A 24917-nucleotide genomic window follows, 5' to 3' on the forward strand; every position below is an offset into this window, starting at 1 on the left:
AGGGATAAGCAAAGTAGGTTTGCAATTGTGAGTACATGAAACATAGCTTATTCTTGTATTATTATTTATTAGTTATTGTATCATTTGTATTATAACTATAAACCTACTTCTGCCCACCCCCGTATATTTATAATACACCCATCATGAATTTGACCTGTGAGAATCATCAGAAAGATTTTGTTCTTTCCTAATCAGATCAGAACAATTGTACTAGAAAATGACACTAAGCAGAAAAACCAATGTTTGAAATCAGCCTCAACTCTAAGATGTCTTCCTTGGAGGGGCATCCCTAAGGAAAACATAACAGGGATACTTGGCCATACCATCCCAACCAAAGATCCTGCAAGGCCCAAAGCTCCATCTTTTCTATGAAGCTACTGCTTATTTTATGCCAGGGGCTTCTTCTGGGCCAGGCACTGCACTGCACTGCTCACTCTGTCCATGTAACTCATATATTCTTCATAGTGTAACTTTATGAGAGAGAGGGGCATTGTAATCATTTCACAGACGACAAAGGCTACGGATGTCAGTAACATCTCCATAGTCATAGCGGTAAGTAAATGTCAGAGCCAGAATTTGAATTCAGGTCTGACCAATTCTAAACCCTCTACTTTCTCCATTATACTTTCTCCGTATCATTACAACCAGGGCTACTCCATTCATTCATTTGAATATTATTGAGTCCAACAGTAGCCACTGTGCTATGAGATGGGTACAAGATATAGTCCTTGACCTCATGGAGCTGAAAAAAGACTCTTGATTCTAGACCTGTGCTGGCTACATGGTAGCCATATGGTTATTTAAATTTAGATTTAAAATGAAATAAAATTAAAAATTAATTTCTGTAGCTTCAGTGCTATATTTAAAGTGCTGGATCATCACATGTGACTAATGGCTACTGTCCAGGACAGTGCAGATTCAGAACATTGCCATCATTGCAAAACAGTCTCTCTCTAAGAATATAGTTCTAGAGGAAATAGTGCCCCTATTCTTTCTTGAGTCTATCTTAAAAAGCTGTACCAGCTTTTTAAATCCTACCTTCTTTGGTCTATTTTCTACGTAGGCAAAGAAACACTATTAAACCCTACCAAGAGCCAAAGTGGTGTTCTGATTCCCAGTGTCTGTTCTAGGTGCACTGCTGAGTCATGCTCACTTGCCTTACAGACCCTGATGGGTTTTGAAGCCATGAGGACGGCAGGGTGAAGGCCACCAAACAGAGGATAAACCCCAGCCCTGCCTTTCTCATACATCAACAGAACTGTCAGCCTGGCTCAGGTATCACAGTCTTTCTTGCTCAGGAAGCTGTGAGAAACAAAAAGAAGCCAGCTTGATTTTTAGGCTCTAGAGGCAAGAAGAGAAAACATCTTTTGGCTTATAAACAAAACAAGCTTGGATGTGGACATCACAGGGATGATGACGCTCCTTCACAGAAAAGAACTCAATTTACCAGCGGATGGGCAGGACTCCCTCAGCTGGGGACCCGGATTTTTGGTTAAGCCATTTATTTCCGTAAAGAGTCCGTAGGCAGGTAGAGCAAATCCCTATTCCTCTTTACTCCCTTCCTTTTCCCTGCTAATCCTGTAAGCCCTTCCTGAGGACCGAATCCAGCATGAGAGGACAGAAAGATGGATAAGACAAAATCCTTCTTCTTCTGGAGTGAAAAGTCCTGACAGGGCCACTTGGGCAAAGCAATCATGTTGTGCTGGACTTCCAGGGCCCCTTCAGAAGGAAGCAGCATGCCCAAGACTTCTGCTGAGGGTCATCCTACATAGTGAAGGATATCTATCAAATGACTCTGCCCTACCTGACCCCAACCTCATATTTTTGGCCTATGGCTTGACATGTGAAGATGGGAACAGCCAATCAGATTCTTTCTCTTAGAATTTGAAACCAGAAGCAGGACATGACCTACCCAGAAGAAAGAAGATGCCAAAACATGCAGAGCCCCTTAGAAGGCAAGAAAGTCAGGTGAAGACTTATTACCTCCAGCCTTGAATCCAGGACCTTCAGCTAGCTCCAGTTCAGACCAAAGTCCAATCCAAAGCACACCGGTTTGGCACCTGTTCTTGATTTCCGGGCCAGCTGCTCTATCATTCCATGTAGAACCCTTCTATAAACTCCACTCCTTGAGCTAGCTTGAATGCCTCCCTGTTCCTTATGTAACCCAGGTGTTTTACCTTTGAAAAAAGTGCCATTCATCCTGTGGCAGGAAATGGTTTAAGTGAGTAATGTGGAGGTAATAGGGGGATAGCTTTCAAGGGCCTGCTTGTGTGCCAGGCAGTGTCTGAAGTGCTCCCACATAATAGATCAGATTCAGAATCGGCCTGATGCCTAAGTAGCAGTCGCCATCCCATTTCACAGGTGAAGAGCCAGGTTTCTCAGATCAGCTCTCATTGTCCCCAGCTGCCCTTAGAGTTGCCTGCTTGTAAGAAGTTCTTCCTACTCTAGCTGCTCAGAGAAAGAAAAGATTACTGTAAGTGAGGAGGAATTAAAGCTTCCTGGAGGAGTGGGAAGTTGGGAAATGACTTTGTCTTTCTGAGCCACAGTGTCTTTTCCTGTAAAATTGGAACAAAAATACTGATTAAAAAAAAGTTGTAAAAGAGTTGTGTGGAATTGGTGATAAAGAATGTAAAACAGCCCTGGCTGGTGGCATAGTGAATAGAGTGTCATCTTGGAGCTCTAAGGTTGCTGGTTCCATCTCAGGGTCACTGTCTCGATCATGGAATCACCAGCTAGATTCCAAGGTTGCAAGTTCAAGCTCTAGTCAAGGCTCGACTCCAAGGGCACCAGTTTAACCCTGAAAGCACTAGCTGGATCCCTTGGGTCGCCTGTTTAAGCCCCAGTCAGGGCACATACGGAAAGCAATCAATGGCACAACTAAGGGAAACAATTAGTTGATGCTTCTCTCTCTCTTTCCTCCTTCCTCCTTTCCTATCTCAAAAAAGAAGAAGGTGCCTTGGCCAGTTGGCTCAGCAGTAGAGCATCGGCTCAGCGTGTGGAAGTCCCGGGTTCAATTCCTGGTCAGGGCACACAGGAGAAGCAGATGGGTGCTTCTCCACCCCTCTCCCTCTCCTTCTTCTCTATCTCTCTCTTCCCCTCCTACAGTTGAGGCTCCACTGGAGCAAAGTTGGCCTAGATGCTGAGGATGGCTCCATGGCCTCCACCTCAGGTGCTTGAATGGCTTCAGCCACAACGAAGCAATGCCCCAGATGGGTAGAACATTGCCCCCTGGTGGACACACCTGGTGGATCCAGATCAGGTGCATGCGGGGGTCTGACTGCCTCCCTGCTTCTAACTTCGGAAAAATATAAAACAAACAACAACAACAAAGAAGGTAAAACACTGAGCATTACGCTGAACATATTAAAAGCTGCTCAGTCTCAACCAGCTCAAACAGCAGTCCTGTCTCCTTCTTTGTCTATTGTCTTTGTCCGGCCTTCAGCAGCAGCCGGCCCCTGGCCTCCTGCCTCCTCCCCGCACCAGCCCAGCACCCTGAGCCACGCTCTGGATCCAGTCCCAGTCTGCTTGGCTGAGGCCTGGTATTCATGGCACTTATTATTCCAGGCACCCTGTGATTTACTTTTCTAGTGAGTTAATTTCAAAATCCATATGGAGTGGAGAGAAAACATCACCCAAGCTTGCCATGAAAAGCAGGGGAATGGAGGAAACTTTCCATCTCAGCCAACACAGCCTGGAAAGGCAGCAGGGGCGTGGGGTGGGGAGATGCCGCCACACTCAGCGTACAGGAAGTTGAATCCGCCACAGCAGTGGACGGCACACAGTGTTTGGGGCCTGGTTATACCCCCTTTATTTTTTTCTCTCATCCTTTTAGACAGAATGCTCTCTATGTTTTAGGAACCCATAAAGGGTATAAAGTTTAGGCTATCGAATCTCAGCATGTAGAAGAAGCACAGGGAGGTTTATTTAAAATGCGGAGGCCCACGCATCTCTTTCCAGAATTTCATCCAGAAAGTCTGGGATGGAGTCCCAGGATTTATATCTGTGTGCTTAGTGATATTAACCTGTAAGCCAAGGTTGAGAAACAATGATGCAAAAGAAAGGTTATTGGTTCTGGAGTTAGAAGAACTTAAAAATGGTTCACGGTTCACCCTCTTATTGGCTATGTGTCTTTGGGAAAAATCACTCTATCTCCCCAGTCTCAGTTTTCTTATTTCTAAATCAAAATGAGAATACCTACCTTACAGAAATATTGAGAGAAAAAGGGACCGTATTTAAAGCCCTTAACACAACTCTTGGTACATTGAAGGCACTCAAAAAAAAAAAAAAAAAATCAAAGAAACCATTTGTCTTTCCTGAAGAAGGTTTTCTTCAAAACTAGCCTGAGGCACTTTCACCTGTGAATGTTAATATATTTCTGTATCTGTTTACAGTCTACAACTTCCAAAAAGGGGCCTTTGGGGGAAGGTTCTTGTTTTGAAAGCACCTTGAACATGAAAAGGTGTCAAATCCTCCAAAGACTTGGTTGGTGGAAGTTAAAACAAGTGTTTAATTTGGTGACTTATAATTTATTAAAGCCATTTGGAAAATGGAAATACTATTTAGTTCTCACAAGGGACCCAACAATTTTGAATAATTTGTAGTTCATTCATTCATTTTTTTCAAGAAATATGTACTGAGCACTTTGGTGTCTGGCCAGAAGAACAAGTACTAGCCCTCCAGAGACTTGGGCTGAACAATGATAACAGTTTGGTAGGGGCCACCGTGGGGTCCGGGGGAGGCCAGAGAGCCTAAGGAAGCTGGGTCTGAGGAAGCTGATCAGCAGGAAATGTCTCTATTTTGAAATCACTCAGAGTGAAACACAATTTAAAAAGCAATTCTGGTACCAATAGATGTGTAATTTGAGATCCCTGGAGGAAAGAGCTATTCTCAGCACCAGATAGCCTCACACCTTTAATTTCTTAGATGCTCCAGAGGGGTGCTCAGAGCACCCAAGAACGAAGTTTTGAGAGTACTCAGACTTTTCCCCAACTTTAGGCCCCAATATCCAAGAGTTCCAAGAAAATCTTGATTTGGAGTTTGCACAGGCACTTCAGATTCCACATGTCTGACACTGGCGTTTGTCTTTCTCCACATGCGCTCCAGCGTTTCCTCACTGCATCTACACCGCTACCCCAGTCACACACAAAAGCATGTTGAGTGCATAACACAAGAAACTTAAGTTACCTGAGATATCAGGATTATTTGTTAACACAACATAAATTAACCTATACTGACTACTACAGAAATCTTACCTCTGTCTATAATCACTAAAACAGATCCTGGAAATATCAGATTCTCCATAAACATTTTATGAATGAATGAATTAATGAATGCAGAAATGAATGAACAAAGAGGCCTAGGAAGAAGAACATGAAATCTGGAGCCCAAAGAAAATAGCCTATAATGAGTTCCCCCATACTCTTTCGCCTTCACTAGTGGAATGCTCTTCCTATCTCTATCTGGCTCCAGAGGCAGGATTTAACATTTTTATTCCTCTCTCCGAAGTATCTCTGAATTGATACCAATAAAAACTACATGCAGATCCTGGCTTATGCCTCAATGTTCAGAGAAAGGGTGCCAGTAACATATTTTGGCCAGTTTTCCACCAGTTCAAAATCTGTCTTTGAACTTGATGTTTCCAGGGTTACATCTGGACTTGGCCCCAAAGATGGGGACTCCTAAACTCCCTGTACCAAAGGCTTCTATTCTAATAATCCTTCCCACCAGGTCAAATAATGGCCTCACTAGACCAAATGTCATTTGACACATGGGGGAAATATTCAGGAAGCATTCTTAAGTCTTTCAACGCATTTCAGTTAAGCACAAAAGCAGAGGTTGTGAGATTTGGATTGATTTTATATACTTTCAAAAATAAACACCAACATAAAGAATGTCATTCCAAAGTCACAGGTTCTTGAATTTACTGCTTAGCAAGAAGGTCAGGGCACTAATACAAACATCCAGCAGAGAGCATCTAGCTAATCAGATTAGAAAGATCAGCATGCTGGAAGTGCTGAGGAATGGGGTGGGAGGGGGTGGAGGCTGGATGTCTGGAGCCTGGGAAGGAGAGATGGTAGGGCCGCCCCTCAATCAAAGGAGACAGTGGAGAAACTGTCCTTGGCAATGTCTCCTTTGCCATCTGCGTGGTTCCCTGGTCTCTAGCTATGCTATTCTTAAATTAGCCGGTGTAACTTGGAGGAAGCACAGGGGAACAGCATGGGCTTGCAGGAGACAGACTCAGAATCATCCTGTTCCACCACTTAGGAGCTCTGGGCCTTGGGGCAAGGCCTCTGCCTCTGGGATTCTTAGTTTGCTCATGTATAAAGCAGGGGCAAAAAGTGCAGCCTGCTAGTGTTTTGAGGATTACACAGACGACTGCATTAAGACAGGAAGCGTCTATCTGCGGCATATCTGTCTGCATTCCCTAGTCCCGGGCCCTCTGTATCCGGGGGCCTGATTCCAGAGATGCACTCAGTACAGGTGTGCTAAAGGAATGGAGGAATAAGGTGCTCTAGGTTGGTTTTTATTTTTTAAGTATTTTATTATAGAAAAATATACACAATACAAAATTTACCATTTTAACCCTTTTAAAGTGTACAGTTCAGTGGTATTTTGTATACTTCTCATGTTCTACAACCATTATGACTATCTATTCTAGAACATTTTTTGTCATCCCCATCCGAAGAAGCCCACCCCGTTTTCATTAAGCAGTCACTCCCTTTCTCACCTCCTTTGGGAAAGTCTAGGGTGGTTTTAGCTAAATTCAACACTCTAAAACATTACTGGTGGGTATTGCTTTCGTGAGAAAGTTGATGGGTCAAGCAAGAATTTATTTCCCGAGTATACACTGCACGTTCGCCTTTGTATGAGGCCCAGGTAGATGCACAGTAATAGCTCTACCAGGCATGTGCAAGGCTGTGAGAGAGGCTATGGTGAGGGAACACTTGATTGGAAACCTGAATCCATGAAGAATGGTGAGAGATGAGTACAATGAGATCAGAGGGGAGGGATGGGGATGGTCTTGGTGCACAGAAACTTGGAATTGAGTCCACGAATCCGTGAATGGGGCCTCAGTATCTCTTCTGCATAGTGCATCCTGGGAATGCTCTTCAAAGGAGGGGGACTGAGAGATAGGTACGCAACGCCCCAGCAGGATAAGTCTCCAGTGGGTAAGCCCGGCCCGGCCGCCAAGGCAGCTCCAGCTGCGTAGAAGCCAGGCTTGGGGGCAGGCAGCCATGGATGGTTAGTGAGTGATTTATTGGTGCTGCTGCAGAAGCAGCTTCCCTGGGACCTGTTCCTAATTAACAACCACTAACTGCATGATGACTATTTTTTTTTAAGTTAAAAAAAAGGCCCCCAAAGCTATTGTTTCCCATCTTAATGGAAGGGAAGACTTCACCTTTGCCTGCTGCCTGAGTCTAAAATACAACAGGTATTTGGCAGAAATCCCCACCCGCTCCTCACTCGTGCACCGACGCACACAAACAGCCTCATGGGCAGTCAAACCCACACACCCTGACTCAGGGTCTCCCCACACCCTGTCCCACGCTCACTCCTCTCTAGTAAAACAATGCCGACTTGCCTTACAGCTGAACTCATATCCCATCAAGTAGATTTTGCACTTGAATCACACATGCACATGCATTCCTAAACCCCCACACACTCAAATCTGCGCTTAGTCACATGCGTGCACACAGACACACACATATTCTATCTAACACATTACACCCCTGATGTTATAGGCAAGGCCAGAGGGTCACCTACATGGTCTCAGGCAGGAATCTCCTCTGTGGCATCCACCCACAGCTCCCCTGATGGGGCTCACTCACTAAGAAGGGGTCTATGATTCGGTACACTGACCTGGCTAGCTTGGCTGTGAGGTGCTGTGTGCCAGGGAGAGGAAGAGGAGGCTGTAGGCAGGACCCAGGGGCCCTGAGTGCAGCAGGAAGAGTCACAACCGTCATGTCATTCCGACTGAAAGGGCTTCGCCTGCTTATAGTTCCTAGGGCACTAAGAAGCTGCAAAGTCACTTAAGAGCCAGGCTGCTGAGTGGTGGGAGGGGGGAAAGGCCTGAGATGGTAGCTGGAACCAAATAGGTATCTGTTATGGATTCAATGACGTCCATCAAAAAAGATGTTAAAGTCTGCTATAGGCTAAATGTTTGTGTCCCACCCCCCCAGTTCATATGTTGAAACCCTGCCCTCCCCCACTGTGATGGTATTAGGAGGTGGTGAATTTGGGAGGTGCTTTGGTGATGAAGTGGAGCCCTCATGAATGAGATTAGTGCCCTTATAAGAGACCCTAGAGGGGTAATAACTCCTTCTGCCATGTGAGGACAAAGTAAGAAGCAAGGACTAGCCCTCCCCAGACACCGAATCTGCCAGCACCTAGATCTTAGACTTCCAGAATAGTGGAAATAAATGTTTGTTGTTTAAGGGACCAGTCTAAAAGAGTTTTGTTACAGCAACCTGAACAGAGTAAGACAAGTCCTAAACTGCAGCCCCTCAGAATGCGACCTTAACTGGAAATAGGGTTATCATAGATGTAATTAGTTAAGATGAAGTCAAACTGGAGTAGGATGGTCCCCTGATTCAATAGGACTGGAATCCTGATAAGAAAACAGCCTTGTGCCCTGGCTGGAGAGCTTGGTTGGTTAGAACATTGTCCCCAAGTGCAGAGGTTGCCAGTTCGATCCCCGGTCAAGGCACATACAGGGACAGCTCAATGTTCCTGTCTCTCTCTCTCCCTTGCTGTCTTGCAGAAATCACAGCCATGGAAAGACAGGGCCACAGAGGGACAATAATGCCATGTGACAATGAAGCAGAGATTGGAGTGATGCAGCTACGAGCCAAGGACCACCAGTGATTGCCAGCAACCCATCAGCAACTAGGAAGAGGCAAGGGAGGATCCCCTTACAGGTTTCAGAGGGAACAATGAAACTTTAATTTTGGACTTCCAGTCTCTAGAACTGTGAAACAATATTCTGTTGTTAAGGCATCCCGTTTACGGTACTTTGTTACAATAGCTCTGGGAACAAGCACAGCATCCAGGAGTGAAGAGTGTTAGTTTCATTCTCTTGCTTGCTCTTTCTGAGCCTCATGAATGAGCGTGAACGGGCATGTTCATTCATCAGGATACACTGAACAACCATTCTAAGCGATATGTGTTTATAGAATTTCATATGCCACCTCCTGATTATACAGAGATAGATAAATAAACCACAGTTTTTGCCTAGAGCTACACAGATCTGTGAAAACATTTCTAGATAAATACAAAATGGACCATGGAAAGAAAAGAAATGCCTCTAGCCAAGGGACCAACTTAAACAGGTCCTTGAATTCTGCCCCAGCCCTGAACCCAACTCATTAAACCTGCTGAATCTCGGAAGGGGATGGCAAGGTTAACCATCACTGCTACTTAAGAGATTCACCCCAGCTTTTGAGTTATAGATATTGAGTTTCATTAAGACATTGTCGTGGTGAAAGAAAAAGTTAATCAATAATGGGCAGCTCTTTTTCATATTAATTAGTCAACTGCACAGGGAAAAAAAAATCGATTCAGCTCCCCCTCCCTCTCTGGGGATGACAGGATGGGCTCGCTTTGCTGGAGCTAGGAGAGCAGCTCTCGGGAACCACATCCGGCTGGGGCCTGGGCTCCTGCAGCCCGTGATGCTTTTGAGGTCTGTGGACACACTTTGGATTTGTCTCAGAGCTGTCATGCTCTTTGGACAGACCAGTCTCAACCACAGCTTGGCAAGCCATCTCTTTCAGTGACCACGTGTACCTCCATGTCACAGAGGCCGGGGGCAGTAGGCAAAGAACAGGTTTGGGAGTCAGGCAGATCGTGTTCGAATTCAGCCACTAACACTTATTAGATAAGAACCCTCAGGGGTGTTACTTAACCTGAGTTTTTATTTCCTTACTTGAAAAAAAAAAAATCAAAAACCTAATCGGCCAGAAATACTGAGAGTATAAAATGAGATTATATTCTGTGAGACTGGTACCTAACCTAAAATAAATATTCAAAAACTTTTATTTATTTATTTATTTATCGAGCATATATTATTTTAAAACTAACTATGTAAGAGGACTTAATTAACATAATAGTACTTACTAAGTTATTTTCTCAGGACACTGAGATTTACCACGGGTGCAGGGCAGCGGGGCCTGTGAGGCCAGCTGTCATCCTGGCACAGTGAGTGTGTTCCTTTGACTCTGGCTTGGGATGAGAAAGAGAAAAGCGGTTCCTGACAGCCAGGAGCTGGCCCGGCACTCACAGCGAGGTGGTGGTTTTTCCTGTGGAATATAAGCAATTACACATACCGACTTCGGACAGGCAGGCAACTCTGTACCGTAATGGATTGAGACAAAGGCAAGGCCATTCTGCAGTCATGTCTGAAGATAACAAGGACATTGTCCAAACCACAGAGTGACCAAATATCCCCTATCCTGGCTAATATGAGCGATTGCTCCCTCTTTTCCAATTACAACTTTAACCTCACTTTATTCTTCCTCCTTCTCCATATTTATTAAGACACCCAAGCACAGAAAAATCCCTGCTTCCTGACAGTGTCCAATCCAGAACAACGCTCCACTTCCTTGAACCTATTCCCAAATCACTTAACACAAAAACAAATTCTGAATGTCTTTTTTTTAATTTTAATTTTCCATTGATTTGATAGTGTGAAAGAGAGAAAGGGAGAAAGAGAGAGAGGAGAGTGGGAGGGAAGAAGAGAGAGGAAGAGAGAGGAAGAGAGAAAAAGAGAGAAGCATCATTATTTCACTTAGTTGTGAACTCAGTGATTGCTTCTTGTTTGTGCCCTGACCCAGGATTGAACCTGTGACCTTGGTGTGCCAGGACAATGTTCTATCTGCAGACCCAGCTAGCCAAGGCCCTGAATATCTTTTCCAACACCCTTTACTGAGACACCAATGACCTCCCCATGGTGTGCATTCTCCAACCTCACCTTTGGAAAGAGTCAATAAACCCACCTTTGTTCAACTACAGATTGGGAAGTTCCTGGTAATCTCTGGCTGGAGTGCCTTAAAGGATTTTACTGTCATCTTGCCCTAGCAGAGAGGCCAATTTAGGGTACAGGAAGTCTGTGACTTTTCCACACCTGTCCACCACGTAAAGCTTTCTCCCCTGTCTTACTTTCTGTATTAAATAGGCACACTGGACCCACAGCCTCCTCTTTTGCCACAGGAACTCCAGAAAACTGTGTTTAAGGGTTGAGAGGCCATTGTGGTAGACATTCTTTTTCCCGTGGTCCTGTCCCAGTTCTCCCTGGACAGGGGTCTTGGGAATCCTTTTATTCAGTTGCCTAAGCAGGACTAGATTCCTTCTGCTGATTCTGATCGCTGGCTACCCATGGTCCTTCACAGCACTCACATAACACTGTAGGAAACTGCCTAGGTATATGTCTACCTGCTTATATCATGACCCCTGGGGCCAGAGACCAGGCCTGCTTCCCCTCAGCATTCATGCAGCTTCATGAGGCTGAATGTCACTGAACGAATGTGCGCATGTACTCGGCACCTGCTCAGTGCCTTAGCTTCCTTCCTCCAACCAAAATTTATCAACATCACTGTAGACCAGTAGTGTTGCTCCACTCTGACATAATTTAATGTGTTTCTTTTTTCTGCATAAGTCATCATTTCATTTTCACTTCTTTATTACCAAGCATTAATGGTGAGCCTTCTTTATCAAGCAATTTCTTATAGGTAAAGTTTATAATCATTTTATAAGAGTTATCACATGAAAGACAAAGAGGAGAAAGAACTCATAGCCGAGAGGTTTAACACTGGGTCGTCTGCTAGGGTTACTCACTAAACAGGAGAACAGTATAAGAGGCTTATGACCCTGGCCAGTTGGCTCAGTGGTAGAGCATCAACCCCATATGTGGATGTCCCAGGTTCGATTCTCAGTTAGGGCACACAGGAGAAGCACCCATCTGCTTCTCCCCTTGCCCTCTCCCTTTCTCTCCCCCCCCTCTTTCTTTCCCTCCTGTAGCCATGGCTCGATTGGAATGAGTTGGCCCCAGGTGCTGAGGATGGCTCCATAGCCTTCACCTCAGGTGCTAAGAAGAGCTTGATTGCTGAGTAACAGAGCTACGCCCCAGATGGGCAGAGCATCACCTCCTAGTGGGCTTACAGGGTGGACCATGGTCGGGGTGCATGTGGAGTCTGTCTTTGCATCCTCTCCTCTCACTGAATAAAACAAAAACAATAACAACAAAAAAGAGGCTCGTGCAGGAAAGAGTCAACATAGCAGGCCTGAGACTGCCACCTTAGCAAAATTGGCTCTTGGCTGGCACCTGGGAACTTGGCTGTCCTTACCTGATATAAAAATTTCCCTGAGTGGTATGAGTGGCTGTGTCTAGACTGTGCGTGCAAATGATGAGGTTTATGTTAAATACCTGCTTTCCCTCTGAGAGTCTGGAATTTTGGCATGTGTTAGACAAAAGGTAGCTCTGTGACTAGTCCCCTGATAAAATCTTTGGGCACGGGTCTCTCTTGAGCTTCCCTGGAATACAGTACTTTGCACCCTAACTCTGCTGGAGGCATCCTGTGTGACTTTGCTAGAACAGGAACCTTGGAGCCTGGGGCCTGGTTTCCTCCAAACTCTGCCCTCCGCACCTTTCCCCTTGGCTGGCTTGCTGTTTGCTTGACTAATAAATCTTTCTCCTGTGAGTCCTTGCAGTGACTTGCTGAGACTTACACACCCCTGACACACTCTCCAGTGCAAAGAGCCATTCAAAGTCAGGGAGTGGGCTCTGGTGCCCTGGGCCAGGGAGAGGATGGGACCTTTTATGAAATGTTGGGCACTAAAGGACATTGTGAGCTACTAATGTTCCCTAAATGTCTAAATGTGAATAATAATGGCCCAATATCAGAATAGTCAGGGGAAAAAAATGACACACACGATTTTCCCAAATAAAATACACCTTTTAGCACTACTAACTCTAGTGCTGAGACAATAAATTATTGAAAGTTGTGAGTGCAGGTAGAAAGAAGGGTGCATCCTTCAGGTTTTAGCAATTTCTCCCTTTTCACCATAAAATGAGGCTGCAGGGCAGGAGAGATGCCCGCGGTACCTCACTCCTAATGTGCCAGCTTCTGACTCGGCCCGTTTGGTTCCTGTTGGAAGGGCCTTCCCCTGCATTCTCACAGCCCACTGCACACCGACGGATTCTGAGCTCCCCTCCTTCCCTTCTTAGAAGCAACTGGAATAGCCAACAGTTCCCCTGGGCTTATACCACACTGTGGACCTGGTTTATTCCATATGATTATTTCCTTCTTGGAGGCATGTTCAAGAAAGTAATTTGTTTTGTAGCTAAGGTCCTGCAATGCAGAGCGTGGCACACTCACTGAGGAGCCAGGCTGCTGAGCAGACATGGGAAGAAAAGTCCTCTTCAGTGTTTGGAACAGAAAGGGTTTGGGTCTTTATCTGGAGAAGCATCTTCTTGAACAGACAGCCCGGGCTGACATACTTCTCCCAGAGAGACCAGGAGAAACTGGCCTGAAGCACAGCAAGCCTGGTGGAGTCTTCACACTGGGCCCTGCTACCTGGGGGGTCATCTTCGGCAGAAAGAGCCAGGCCGACTGGCTGTCAGATGGAGTTATGAACAGCTGCATGTGGTGTGGGGTCAGAGGGACCCAGACGGAATCCCACCTCCACCACTGTCCAGCTGTGTGATTTCAGAGCACTTCCAAATAACGATGAGACTGATGTCTACGTCAAAGGTTGCCGCAAATGTTAAAAAAATGTGAAAACACCTTTTGAATCACAAAGTGCCATACAATGAATAATAACAGCAGCATACGCTTACATACAGCACTTCCTCGGTGCCAGGCACTATTCTAAGTGCTTTAATTCTCCAAGCTCATGTAATTTTAATAACTACACTATGAAGTAGACAGTAGAATCAACTCCATCTAATAGGTTAGGAAACTGAGGCATGGACATATTAAGAAATAGGACTGTGCAACACCAGGTAACACAGCTCCTAAGTGGAAAAGCTGAGATTAGAACCCAGGCAGGGTGGCACCAAAGTCTGTATTCATAGTGTGAGCTACTAAGCGTTTTGTTTTTTTTGAGGGGATGGTCTGGCATATTGGCCCCTTTGTAACCCCAAACCGCACTGGTAGTCATTCACCCAAACTGTTTTGCATGCCTGTTTCCATAAGGCAATCTGACTGGGGCCAGAGCTTTGGATCACAACATCCCTGTGTTAGGTATCAGCTTGGTGGCTTCCTGGCTGGTAAGTTTCTTGTTTCTGGCCTGTCTTAGTCAGTCTGGGCTGCCATGACTCGGTGACTTAACCCACAGAAGTCCATTTTTTCCCAGGTCTGGATGGTGCCAGCATGACTGGGGTCTGAGGGCTCTTCCTGGTAGGCTGGTGAGAGACTGCTCTCTCTCTCTTCCTTCTCCTAGAAGGGCACCGATTCCACCTTGAGCCCCTCTCTTCCCTCCCACAGGCCCCCTTCCCAGTTACCGTCATCACGTTAGGGGTTAGCGCTGCGGCATGTGACTTCAAGGAGTTACACAACTCTCTCCATAGTAGGGGTCCCAATTTCATAGCATAAAATGGGCAAAACAAACTTTTAGAGACTGTTTCCTCATCTGAATCAGGAAAGATGTTTGCCATCTCTGACCTCTCCCTGCTGAAACCTATTCTATGGACCCTCACGACCTTGAGAGAAAGGCTAAACTCTTGGACCGGCAGGTGAGAAGTGTTCTCTGCCATGGTGGAGCCCAGCTTTCGTCTCTGGCCTCGTCTCCTCCTCAGCCCTACAGGCCTCTGCATTTCCTACACCACTGACACAGCTAGGAGCCACAGCCGAGGCCTCCAACTGCTCCCTAACACCCCTTTCCTTCACCATCTCTGCTCCCTGCCCTTGGGAGGAGCTGGGCCTGTCACTTTGGGAAGAGTTTGGGAGAGGATCTGGTCTTCTCTGAGACCTCTTTCCACAAGAGGCATTTTGGCCCTAGCCGGTTGGCTCAGTGGTAGAGCGTCGGCCTGGCGTGCGGAAGTCCCGGGTTCGATTCCCAGCCAGGGCACATAGGAGAAGCACCCATCTGCTTCTCCACCCCTCCCCCTCTCCTTCCTCTCTGTCTCTCTCTTCCCCTCCCGCAGCCAAAGCTCCACTGGAGCAAAGATGGCCGGGCCCTGAGGATGGCTCCATGGCCTCTGCCTCAGGCACTAGAATGGCTCTGGTTACAGCAGAGCAACACCCCGGATGGGCAGAGCATCGCCCCTGGTGGGCATGCCGGGTGGGTCCTGGTTGGGCGCATGCGGGAGTCTGTCTGACTGTCTCCCCGTTTCCAACTTCAGAAAAAAAAAAAAGAGGCATTTCGTGGGGTTTACACTGAGCCTGGTTCCAAAGAGCCTACGGGTAACCCCGGTCACGTTCCCCACACTAGGCTTCCCGTGTCAGACCCACAGCACTCTCAGCAGCCCTTCCTCACACCTTGCTGCACCTGCTTTCCCTCCAGCCTCAAGTCCAAGGAAAGAGTCATTTCTAAATTGTGGTCAGTCTGCTTGGCTTGATGAGAGTGAGATTAGATTTGTGGTGAGGATCCACGGTTTGGGGGCATCCTAGTTGCACGTGGTGCTCGGGTATATTTGTTCTGGATTCCTCTCCGACTGCCTTTGTGCTCAGAGGAGGCGGTTGGTAATGTGAAGTGAGGCTAGAGCTCTCCCAGCCCCTCAGCTTCCGAGCTCAGCTCCTCCTGTTTGGGGTGCTTTCCCTGCTGTTCTCACAGCTCTTCACTAACCCTAGGCTTCTCAGTCCCTCCAGTGGCCGTTTATACAGGAGTAACCGGGGGAAGGGAGGGGGAGAAATGGCCAGGTTCTCTGACACAGGGATTCCAGTTCTGTCATTACACAGGCCGTGTGACCTGGGCCAAGTCCATCTGACCCATAGTTCAGATCCTTTCAACTGAGCCATGGGCGCCTGCCCAGAGATACACTCATTCTCAGCAGGGACCCTAAAAATACTGTGGCGACAGTTTTGGATAAGACTGTGACATCATGAATCATGAATCACAGAACCCTTAAACTGAGGGGTTCTTGAAGAAAAGGCATTAACATTCACAATGCCCACCTTTATGCCAGGCACCATCTTTTACACATTTGTTTTTAACTGAACTCCACAGTAAGAAATAGAGTGTATGCAGTGACTTAGTACAGGTGCTGTGTGTAAAGTATAATGAAAATAAAAATTCACAAAATAATACTATGGGCTACATACTCCATTCTGTTCTGCTTTGTTCCATTTATTATTTTAAAAGATGGCGCTGAGCCACAGTGCTGGTTTCAGGATCAGTTATGACCCACAGTTAGATAATGTCTTCCTGAATCTTTCATGAGCACCATTGCCTTTAACGCTCATTACAACTTTAGGATAGGCATCATTTATTCCCATGATGCAGACGGAGAAAGCGAGGCTCAGTGAGATTCAATAATTTGCACAAAACCACCCGAGTCCTGAGTGGCTGAGCTGGAATTCTGAGTTTACAAAGTCCACGCTCCTTCAGAATTATCTTGCTACCTGAGATTCCAGTGACCCTATTAGGCTGGTGGGGAAACTAATACTCAGAGAAGAGAAATGACTTGCTTCAGGTCACACTGGGACTGATCACAGAGCCCCAAACTGAAACCAGATTCATCCCTAGATTCATTCCACCCAGCACTGGAGTTAGGCTCTGGTAGATAGGAAGCTGCTTTTCCATCATCAGTTATTTTGTTCTTCCCCGAAGTCATCCTGGGTTAGATGAAATTGAAAGACACCCAGGTTTCACTCTCCCTGGACAAAGCTGAGCTCACTGATGGGGAAAAAAATGCCTCACAAATGTCTTCTGGTAGGAAGTTTGACATTGTGCACATCATTGCTTCCACTGGAATTGAAAGTCATGTTGGCTCAAATTAAAAGCAAAACTGGTTTGCTGCACCTCTGTGCACACACAGCAGGTCCTAACCTAGTTTCGAGAATGCAATCTATCCTAATTTAGTGTAGCTTTGACTCTCTCTCCCTGTCTCTCTCTTCCTTCTCCCAGTACAGAAACAGGGTGCTCTTGTACTAGCACGTACTTGCCCACCAGGGGGAGCAACAAAGCTCACCAGTGGGGAGTGGACTTGGGATCCATTTAAACCAGGCCAGGACTTCCAGTCTTCTTCTGAGGAACTACAAGAACAGCAGTGCCAGCGGCTGTCACACACTGGCTGCCGATCATGCCATTCCAGCAGAGGTGGTGCTAGGCAGAGTGGGCCACAGGCCAAACCTCACCAAGGCCATGTGAGGCAGGTGAGCAGAAGGAGGACTTGGATTTACGGCCAAAGGGAAGCCAAGACTAAAACAAAAAAATAGATGGTGCCAAGTGTCTCATGAGGAGGCACTGCAAGGCTGGGGGTGGGTGTCTGGGAGCAAGGCCAGAAACCGAGGCGATCGGCAGCAGGATGCAGGGCCAGAGGTGTAGTTCATGGCCAAGGCTGTGAACAATGAGAGAGAGTGTGAGATGTGGCGTGGGACAGACCAGAGCTAAAGACCTCTGACACTGGGTCGAAGAAGCTGCGAGGCCAGGAGAGGAATCAGATGTGCCCCCGCCCCTAAGAGTACCTGGCAGCCCATTTTGGTCACAAGACCTGAGTACTGAGGTCTCGCTCACTGCTAAGGAGGCCCTGTGGTGCAGCAGGAGAGAGTCACCTGGATCCCTTCACCAGGTCCTGAGCCCACCTCACTGCCTCCATGTCTCCTCCTGACCGAGCCCTCGTCCTGTCTCTGGCATGACTGCAGTAGCCCCCCAATTCAACATAGCCCACCAGAGCTCAATACAGCTTCCAGGAGGAGCCTGTGCAAGTATTGGTCAGACCCTGTCCTCCTCAGCTCAGAGCCCTCCCCCGGCGCCCTGGGCAATGGCCTGCATGCGACCCTCCCCACATCACCCTGGGCCTCCTCCCCTACTCCAGCCACACTGGCCTCCTTGCCGCTCTTCAAACAAGCCAGACACGCTCCTGCCGTGAGTCCCATGAACCTGTCCCTCCTTCTGCCAGGACTGCATTGCCTCCAGACTCCCTCCGCACTCTCCTTTGCCTGCCTCACATGTCATCTTGTCGGTGAAGCCATCTCTGGCCAACACATTTAGAACTATAAGCCCTCTCCTACACTGACACACCCTGTCCCCTTTTCTGTAACACTGAACAGTTTGAAACATCCTATATAATTTAGGTGTTAAATTTATCATCACACTTCCCACTGATGAGAGGGCAGGTTTGTCTGTGTTGATCATGCTGGAACCCGAATACCTAAAACAGTACCTGGCTCACGGCAGGTGCTCAACAAATTGTTGTTAAATGACAGATAATCCACCTAATTCTCTGACCTTCCCTCCCAGCACACCCTGTCCTCATAGTCCCAGTCACACCCGATGTTCCAGCCTCATGAGACACAATTTATGTCTGTCTACCTCCATGCTTTTGTTCACAGAGAATCCCTTTTCTTCCCCCTCTTCACCTGTTCAAGTCCTCTCCAACCCTCGAAGCCCAGGGGCCAGCACTTCTTCATGAGACCTTCTCAGGCTGGACTTTCCCCCTCACACCTCTATAACTGCTACTTTAAAAATCTATTCTCTAGCACATCACAATTTGAGAGTGGCCTGGTATGACCTCTAGCTCCTGATCAACTCTTAATGGGTTCTGGAACTTTCTCACATTGACAAAAGTTTCTGTTCTGGAAACAGCTAGAATCATCTCTCAGATCATATATATTGTATGTATTGAGCTAATTAAAAAAAAAAACAAAACCAGGCCCTGGCCGGTTGGCTCAGTGGTAGAGTGTCAGCCTGGCGTGCAGGAGTCCCGGGTTCAATTCCCGGCCAGGGCACACAGGAGAAGCACCCATCTGCTTCTCCACCCCTCCCCCCTCCTTCCTCTCTGTCTCTCTCTTCCCCTCCCACAGCCAGCCAAGGCTCCATTGGAGCAAAGTTGGCCCGGGCACTGAGGATGGCTCTGTGGCTTCTGCTTCAGGAGCTAGAATGGCTCTGGTTGCAAGAGAGCAACGTCCCAGATGGGCAGAGCATCACCCCCTGGTGGGCTTGCCAGGTGGATCCCGGTCGGGTGCATGCGGGAGTCTGTCTGACTGCCTTCCCGTTTCCAACTTCAGAAAAATACAAAGAAAAAAAACCAACCCAACAAAAACCAAACCAAAAAAAAAAAAAAAATCACAAAGCCAGTTTCTATAGAACAAACTGTAGAGTGCAGTGGTCTCAATAAAGATAATGGGCACTGGCGTGAGGCTGGTCTGGGTCTCAACCCCAGCTCTGCCATTCACTGGCTGTGCAATCATTGGCAAGTCATCTAATTTCTCTGGATCTCAGTTTTCTTGGCTAGAAAACAGGAAAAAGTTAGAAGTCAATGTCTCTAAGCTCTCTTCTAGTTCCCAGATTCTCAGGCCCCACTAGGCCCTTCCTAGTCCTTTTAGGAACCTGGGGCCTTTCAGTCCTTCCTACATGGATAACACTGTCCAGTGGGAGACCCTAGCTCCCTGAAAGCATTGTGCATTCCTGGGGGAGTGTGGGCTGGCTCACCAAGCAAAAGCATAGTCAAATGTGGGGCTCCAATCCCTGCCCCAGCTGAGGGAGCCCGCTTCCTGTCCTAGATGAAGTACAATGGCTGGGTAGCTGCAGTACTCTGGCCACTTAGGGAATTCATGATAGATCTTCTTATAGATTTTTAAAACCAAGTCTCATGAGCATGGAGCCAGGGACAGTAGAGGATAAATTGCGTTAACTTGGTAATGAGCTTCTTTCTCACTGTGCTCTGGAGATAGATGCTCACCTAATCTTCTGACTCTGCATAAGCAATTTGGCTGCCTAATTAGGTTAACCAATAATTTCCCCTTTGACACCAGGCTGCTTGATAATTTGGGGGCAACTGTGATTCTGTTTCATTCTTTCTTTTCTAAGTGAATTCCTCAATTTGCCTCTGGAATTGAAGCACGTAGCAAAATCTCACTATTCCCCAGACCCACCATGCCGCTTCATGTATCTAAGCATAAGCATGCGCAATTGCGTCTACTGGGACTGCCTCTCAGATCCCCTGAGCTCAGTGAAATCCTCCTCAGCCTTCAAGCCCAGGTGCACACCGTGAGTGGAATGAAGGAATGAGCCTTTGCACCCTCAGGGCAAATAAATGGCTCCTTTTACTGTCATCCCACAGCTCTTGAAAAAAAAAAAAAAGAATACTAATAGCTAGCATGAATTAAGGACCAGGACAGACACTTCACAAATGTAGTATGGGCTCATGGCAACACTTCAAGGGAGAAAGATGACGTGCTGATATCTTTGTTGTTATTGTGGCAAACCATACATTACCCTTTTAACCATTTTTAAGTGTATAATTCAGTGGCTTTAAGTACATTCACGTTGTTGTGTAACTTTTCCATCAGCCCGAACCGAACCTCTGCACCCCTTAAACACTGGCTCCCCCTTTTGCTCTCTCCCAGCCCTTTGTCGGCACTGGCAAGTCATTTTAGGAAACTGGGACTTGAGGAGGGGAGGTCACTCGCCCCAGATGTCAGAGCTGGGACATGGCACAGCCAGAATTGAGGGCCAGGTGTCCTCACAAACTCTGGAACCACTGTTCTTTCCACTCTGCGACACTGCCTGCGACCCCTCCAGTGACCCCAATTACAGATTGGGTCACAGGCTGTCATATCACCACCTCCCGGATACCCATCTAGATCCTCCTTCCTAGAATAATGCTTGGCACACTCAAGGGGCTTGGCTACAGAATGAACCAACAAGGGCCACTGTGCCCACCTGACCCTGTGGGGGAAAACGGAGCTCTCATTGGAACCTTTGCTCTCTAGAAAATGTTTATTAAATGCCACCCGTGTGCCTGGCGTGATGCCAGCTTCTCCTCCCTGCCCCTCCAGCAGGCTGGCCCCTCAGTAGGGGAGGCGGGTGTGGGTGGGGGGTGGCTTTGCCTGGTGGCCCTGAAGAGGAAGATTTGTGTTTACATTACCCAGTCAATTCTGTATTTATTCTGGATATTAAGCAGTGACATAAAAGCTGCTGACATTAACCTTCAGGGGCAGAAATTGGCTTTAATGGACCCCATAAAAGTTATTATTGATGGCAGCTGCATGCAACATCACTGTGACCTCAGCAAAAGCCTCCACCGCTATCAATACTGTTGACAATTACTATTGACTAATGCAAGGCCGGGCGCGGGTGGAGGCGGAGTTGAGTTCCTGTGGCTGGAAGTTGCTGGCGATTATGCTTTGTATTCGCATCTGGAAAGGAGTTCTGAGAACTTGGTCACATATTTTTGGTGGCCTCCCTTGAGAGTCCAACACTCTCATTGATTCAAATGGAGCTGGGCAAAGGGCTCAGATGACAGAATCAGAGAGATCTGAGTTCAAATGTGAGCTTTGCTGACTTGATGACTCACGGGCTGCACACTCCCTGATGGGTCCGTGGACCTTCTTGGATCTTCTGTTCTCACTTCTGGGAGACAGAAATACCATAGTGTTGTCTAGAGGGTTCAAGGCAATCAATTGCACAGGAGCAGTGGCCTGACACACAGTAGGTCCTCAGTATGTCTTTCCTCTAACCCTGAAAAGTGGCCACACTGTGATGGGTTGCTTTCCATGTTCTGATGGTAACATTTGCATTCTCATCGCAGAAAAAGGGGAACTGGGACCAGTAGGATGACTGAGAGAAGACTGAAGTGGGGTGTGGGGCAGGGAGGGAGGGGGAGAGAAAGAACCAGGAGGAGAGCCTGGCTTCTGCTCAACCAGATGAGGCCCCTGTGCCCTTCACCTCCCTGAGCCCACCTTCAGCTGTGAAGTGAGGAGACAACCATGTGAGCAAGAGCACTGTCAACCTCATCAATGGATCAAAGGGAGCCATTCCAACTGGGAGAAAGTGGACAAGCACAGGGTACCCGTGGGGTGTCTGGCTTCGGGGAGTCCAGGTCTGGAAGGGATGCAGAGGCCAGGGCTCTCGGTTAGATCCCCATGCCCACCTCCTCTGCCTGCCCATCTTCCCTGAGCACGGTGGGGCTTAGCATGTGGGGGTCAGTGCAGCAATGGATAATCAGGAGAGGGTGGACAGCCAGGGGAAGCAGCCATTTCCCTGTCCCCATTATCAAAGGCTAAGGCTCTTCAGACTCATGGATGATGTCATTGTCACTCAACAGAGTCTTCATTCAGCAGAAATTCGGCTCTCAGGGAATATACAATAAGGTGGGCAGTGTGGACCTCTTTCTGCCATGACTGTATGGAAAAGGGATCATTTGTCATCATGGCAAGAAGTCTTTAAAAGAACAAACAAACCAAGCCTTTTCCTGAGAGGAAACTATAACTAGGGCTACCAGAGTAGACATTTTAGAGTCACATAGGCCCAAGTTCCAACCCTATCTTGTTAGCTGTGTGACCTACGCAGTTTGCTTAACCTCTCGGTGCTGCAGTTTCCTTATTTTGCGCAGGGGGAGGGTAATAAAACCACTTCAAAAAGATGGTAGGGTGAGTAATCATGTGATCATGTAGCTAAAGCATTTAGCACTGTGCCTGGGGTCTGAGAATCAGCAGCAGTTACGAACCATTAATGTTATTACCATCTTCCTCTTTTGCACCTTCATCTTAATGTAAACACTTCAGATTACAGACTCCTAGATAGGAATGGCCTGCAGATCACTCAAGTCAGTTATTCCCCAAAAGTGTTCATTAGAACACCGACCCCAGCGGATGCTCTAGGAATAAAGGGTTCTATGCTCAGCTCAATGAGGGGAATGTTGTATCTAACTTGCCTTGGTAATTTATTCATGAGCATGCACATTAACATATTTTAAAAGCTCTGAAAAGTCCTGCACAAAGAAACTAATTTAAATTCTTTTAACTGAGTTTTCCTATACTATTTGACCACAGAGTAATTTCCCTCCCTCATCTAAGAACTATTAATATTCTCAGAATACAATCAATTTTGATTTCATTTAAACCACTTGTTTTGTAGATGAGGAAACTGAGGTTGGTCCAGAGAAAGTCTCCAATGTATCCAGTGCCACATCCCAGGGTCAGTGATGGAACAGAAGCATCCTGTCTGCTAATCAGACGCCATCTTCTCTGTACAGGCCTCACACGTCATGGCAGTGCTCTGGCTTGGTGCGTGGTGACCACAGGGAGAGGAGGGGCTGCTGGCTTGGCGTGGGCCTTGGTGAGAGGGTGGGTGAGGGCGTGTGGATGGCTCCCGATTGCAGGGCGGGGCATCGCCTTCAGGTGCTGAGCTCATTGGCCCTCTCAGGGGGCTGGTTTGAGGTCAGGGGAGAGTAACACTGCCAAGCCAGTATCCCGGACCTGCTGGTCCCCCACCCCGCGGACAGGTCTACAGGCCACCTGGGAAATCCTCCGAGCTATCTAGGAGGGGCGGCAAAGTGGAGGTGGAGCTCTGCTGCACCTGACTCTTTAAGGATATAAGCTTCCCTCCTGACCAGGACTTCACCTGGTCTTCTGCCCGACCCCCAGTCTGGAATCGTATCCTGTGGAGCCCAGCTGGAATGACATCCTCTTCGAGATTAATTGGCCTAAACCTTCAACTCTGAAGCAGGAGATGGAAGCCAGTGGGGCCCGGTCCCTGGCGTGGCTCTCGCAGTTCTCATCAGACTGCCCGCCCCACATCCCCTTTCTGCCTTTGAGGTGGAAGCACCAGCAGGCTCCCTCTTTGGACTTCTGAGAAACAAAAGCCTCCTCCAGGCAGAGGGGCTGTCCCTGGCTTCTGCCACCCTCCCTAAATCTTCACTGCTAGACTCCAGTGGGACCTCCTCAGACTGGGGTCCACAAAGCTGCCCAGGACTGGCGGGGCACAGAGGCCGAGAGGGAGGGAGACTCCCCCCCGCCCCTGGCCCCCAGCAGCGAACTGCAGGACTGCAGCTAACTCAGCCCCTCCGGTCTGACAGCAAGGAGGAACATTCTGAAACCAGATGCCCTTTTCCTCTAGCTCAGAAAGGCGGCCTTGGAAGAAGGGGCTGCAGAGATGAGAGTAGAAGAAGAGTCTAGAACTGCTAGCACTTTCCCAAATCTACGTATATGGGAAAGTTAAAGCAAAACCTCAAGTCTTAAGTTACCCCAACACGACCGTTCTTGTTTCAAAGTCATCCTCTGTTCAACATAGGATACTGGGGTGAAGCAGTCTCCACGGTGATTGCCCAGGACTGCTGAGCGTCTGGAGGCTGCAGTCCGGACAAGCTGCGGGGGGTGGGCTAGCAGCGTCCCCTGGCCCTCTGCTCCCTCATACACAGGCCCCTTGTGAGCAATAACCCCACGTTATAGGCACCTCCCTCATCCGAAAAGAGCAGAGACCCCATCTCTGTCATGCCACCAACTGGTAGTTATTTCATGTGACTATGCAAGAGGCTCTGACTTTTGACCACTGACGGCAAAGCAATTCTTACCAGCTTCACCAGAGCCCTAAGCAATGGAGCATAAAATCAATGCTGCAATTAAAACCCGGATCCTATAACCCAGGTGCCCGGCACAGGCCAAGCAGACCACTCACCGGTCTCGGTGTTCTCATGTTCGGTGTCGGTGAGCGTGAGGTTGGAGTTGGCCCGGCTGGACAGGCAGGAGCTGCGGCCCGACCGCGTGCTCCGGCCCCACAGCCGCACCGGGTGCTCAGGGGACAGCACGGCGTCAGCCTCCATGTCGGCGTCGGAGCTGGCCCCCACGGAGTAGCCGCAGTGCGGGAGGCCGATGTCTGTGCGGTATAGGGTCCCATGAGGCGGTGTCACCTCCCCCAGCCCCAGCTCACGGAGGCTGAAGTTGGCTCCTGGGAGGAAACGAAGGAGAGCTTGGTTAGAGTGCAGAGGAGGGTCTCCCTACCGGAAGCGGAGTCCCCCACCCCAGGACTCGCTACTGTCC

The 24917-nt window shown here is 47.9% G+C and overlaps 1 protein-coding gene across 2 annotated transcripts in view; it reads right to left on the reverse strand.

Moving 5' to 3' along the window:
* TENM4 (teneurin transmembrane protein 4) overlaps positions 1–24917 on the reverse strand; it is an 801941-nt gene that overhangs the window by 401648 nt on the left and 375376 nt on the right. For both annotated transcript variants that reach the window (XM_066369554.1, XM_066369563.1), the window contains one exon: positions 24556–24825. In XM_066369554.1, coding sequence (XP_066225651.1) covers positions 24556–24825 — 270 coding nt within the window. The remainder of the gene's footprint in view (positions 1–24555; positions 24826–24917) is intronic.

Source organism: Saccopteryx leptura, chromosome 1, assembly GCF_036850995.1.
Source record: "Saccopteryx leptura isolate mSacLep1 chromosome 1, mSacLep1_pri_phased_curated, whole genome shotgun sequence".
NCBI lineage: Eukaryota > Metazoa > Chordata > Mammalia > Chiroptera > Emballonuridae > Saccopteryx > Saccopteryx leptura.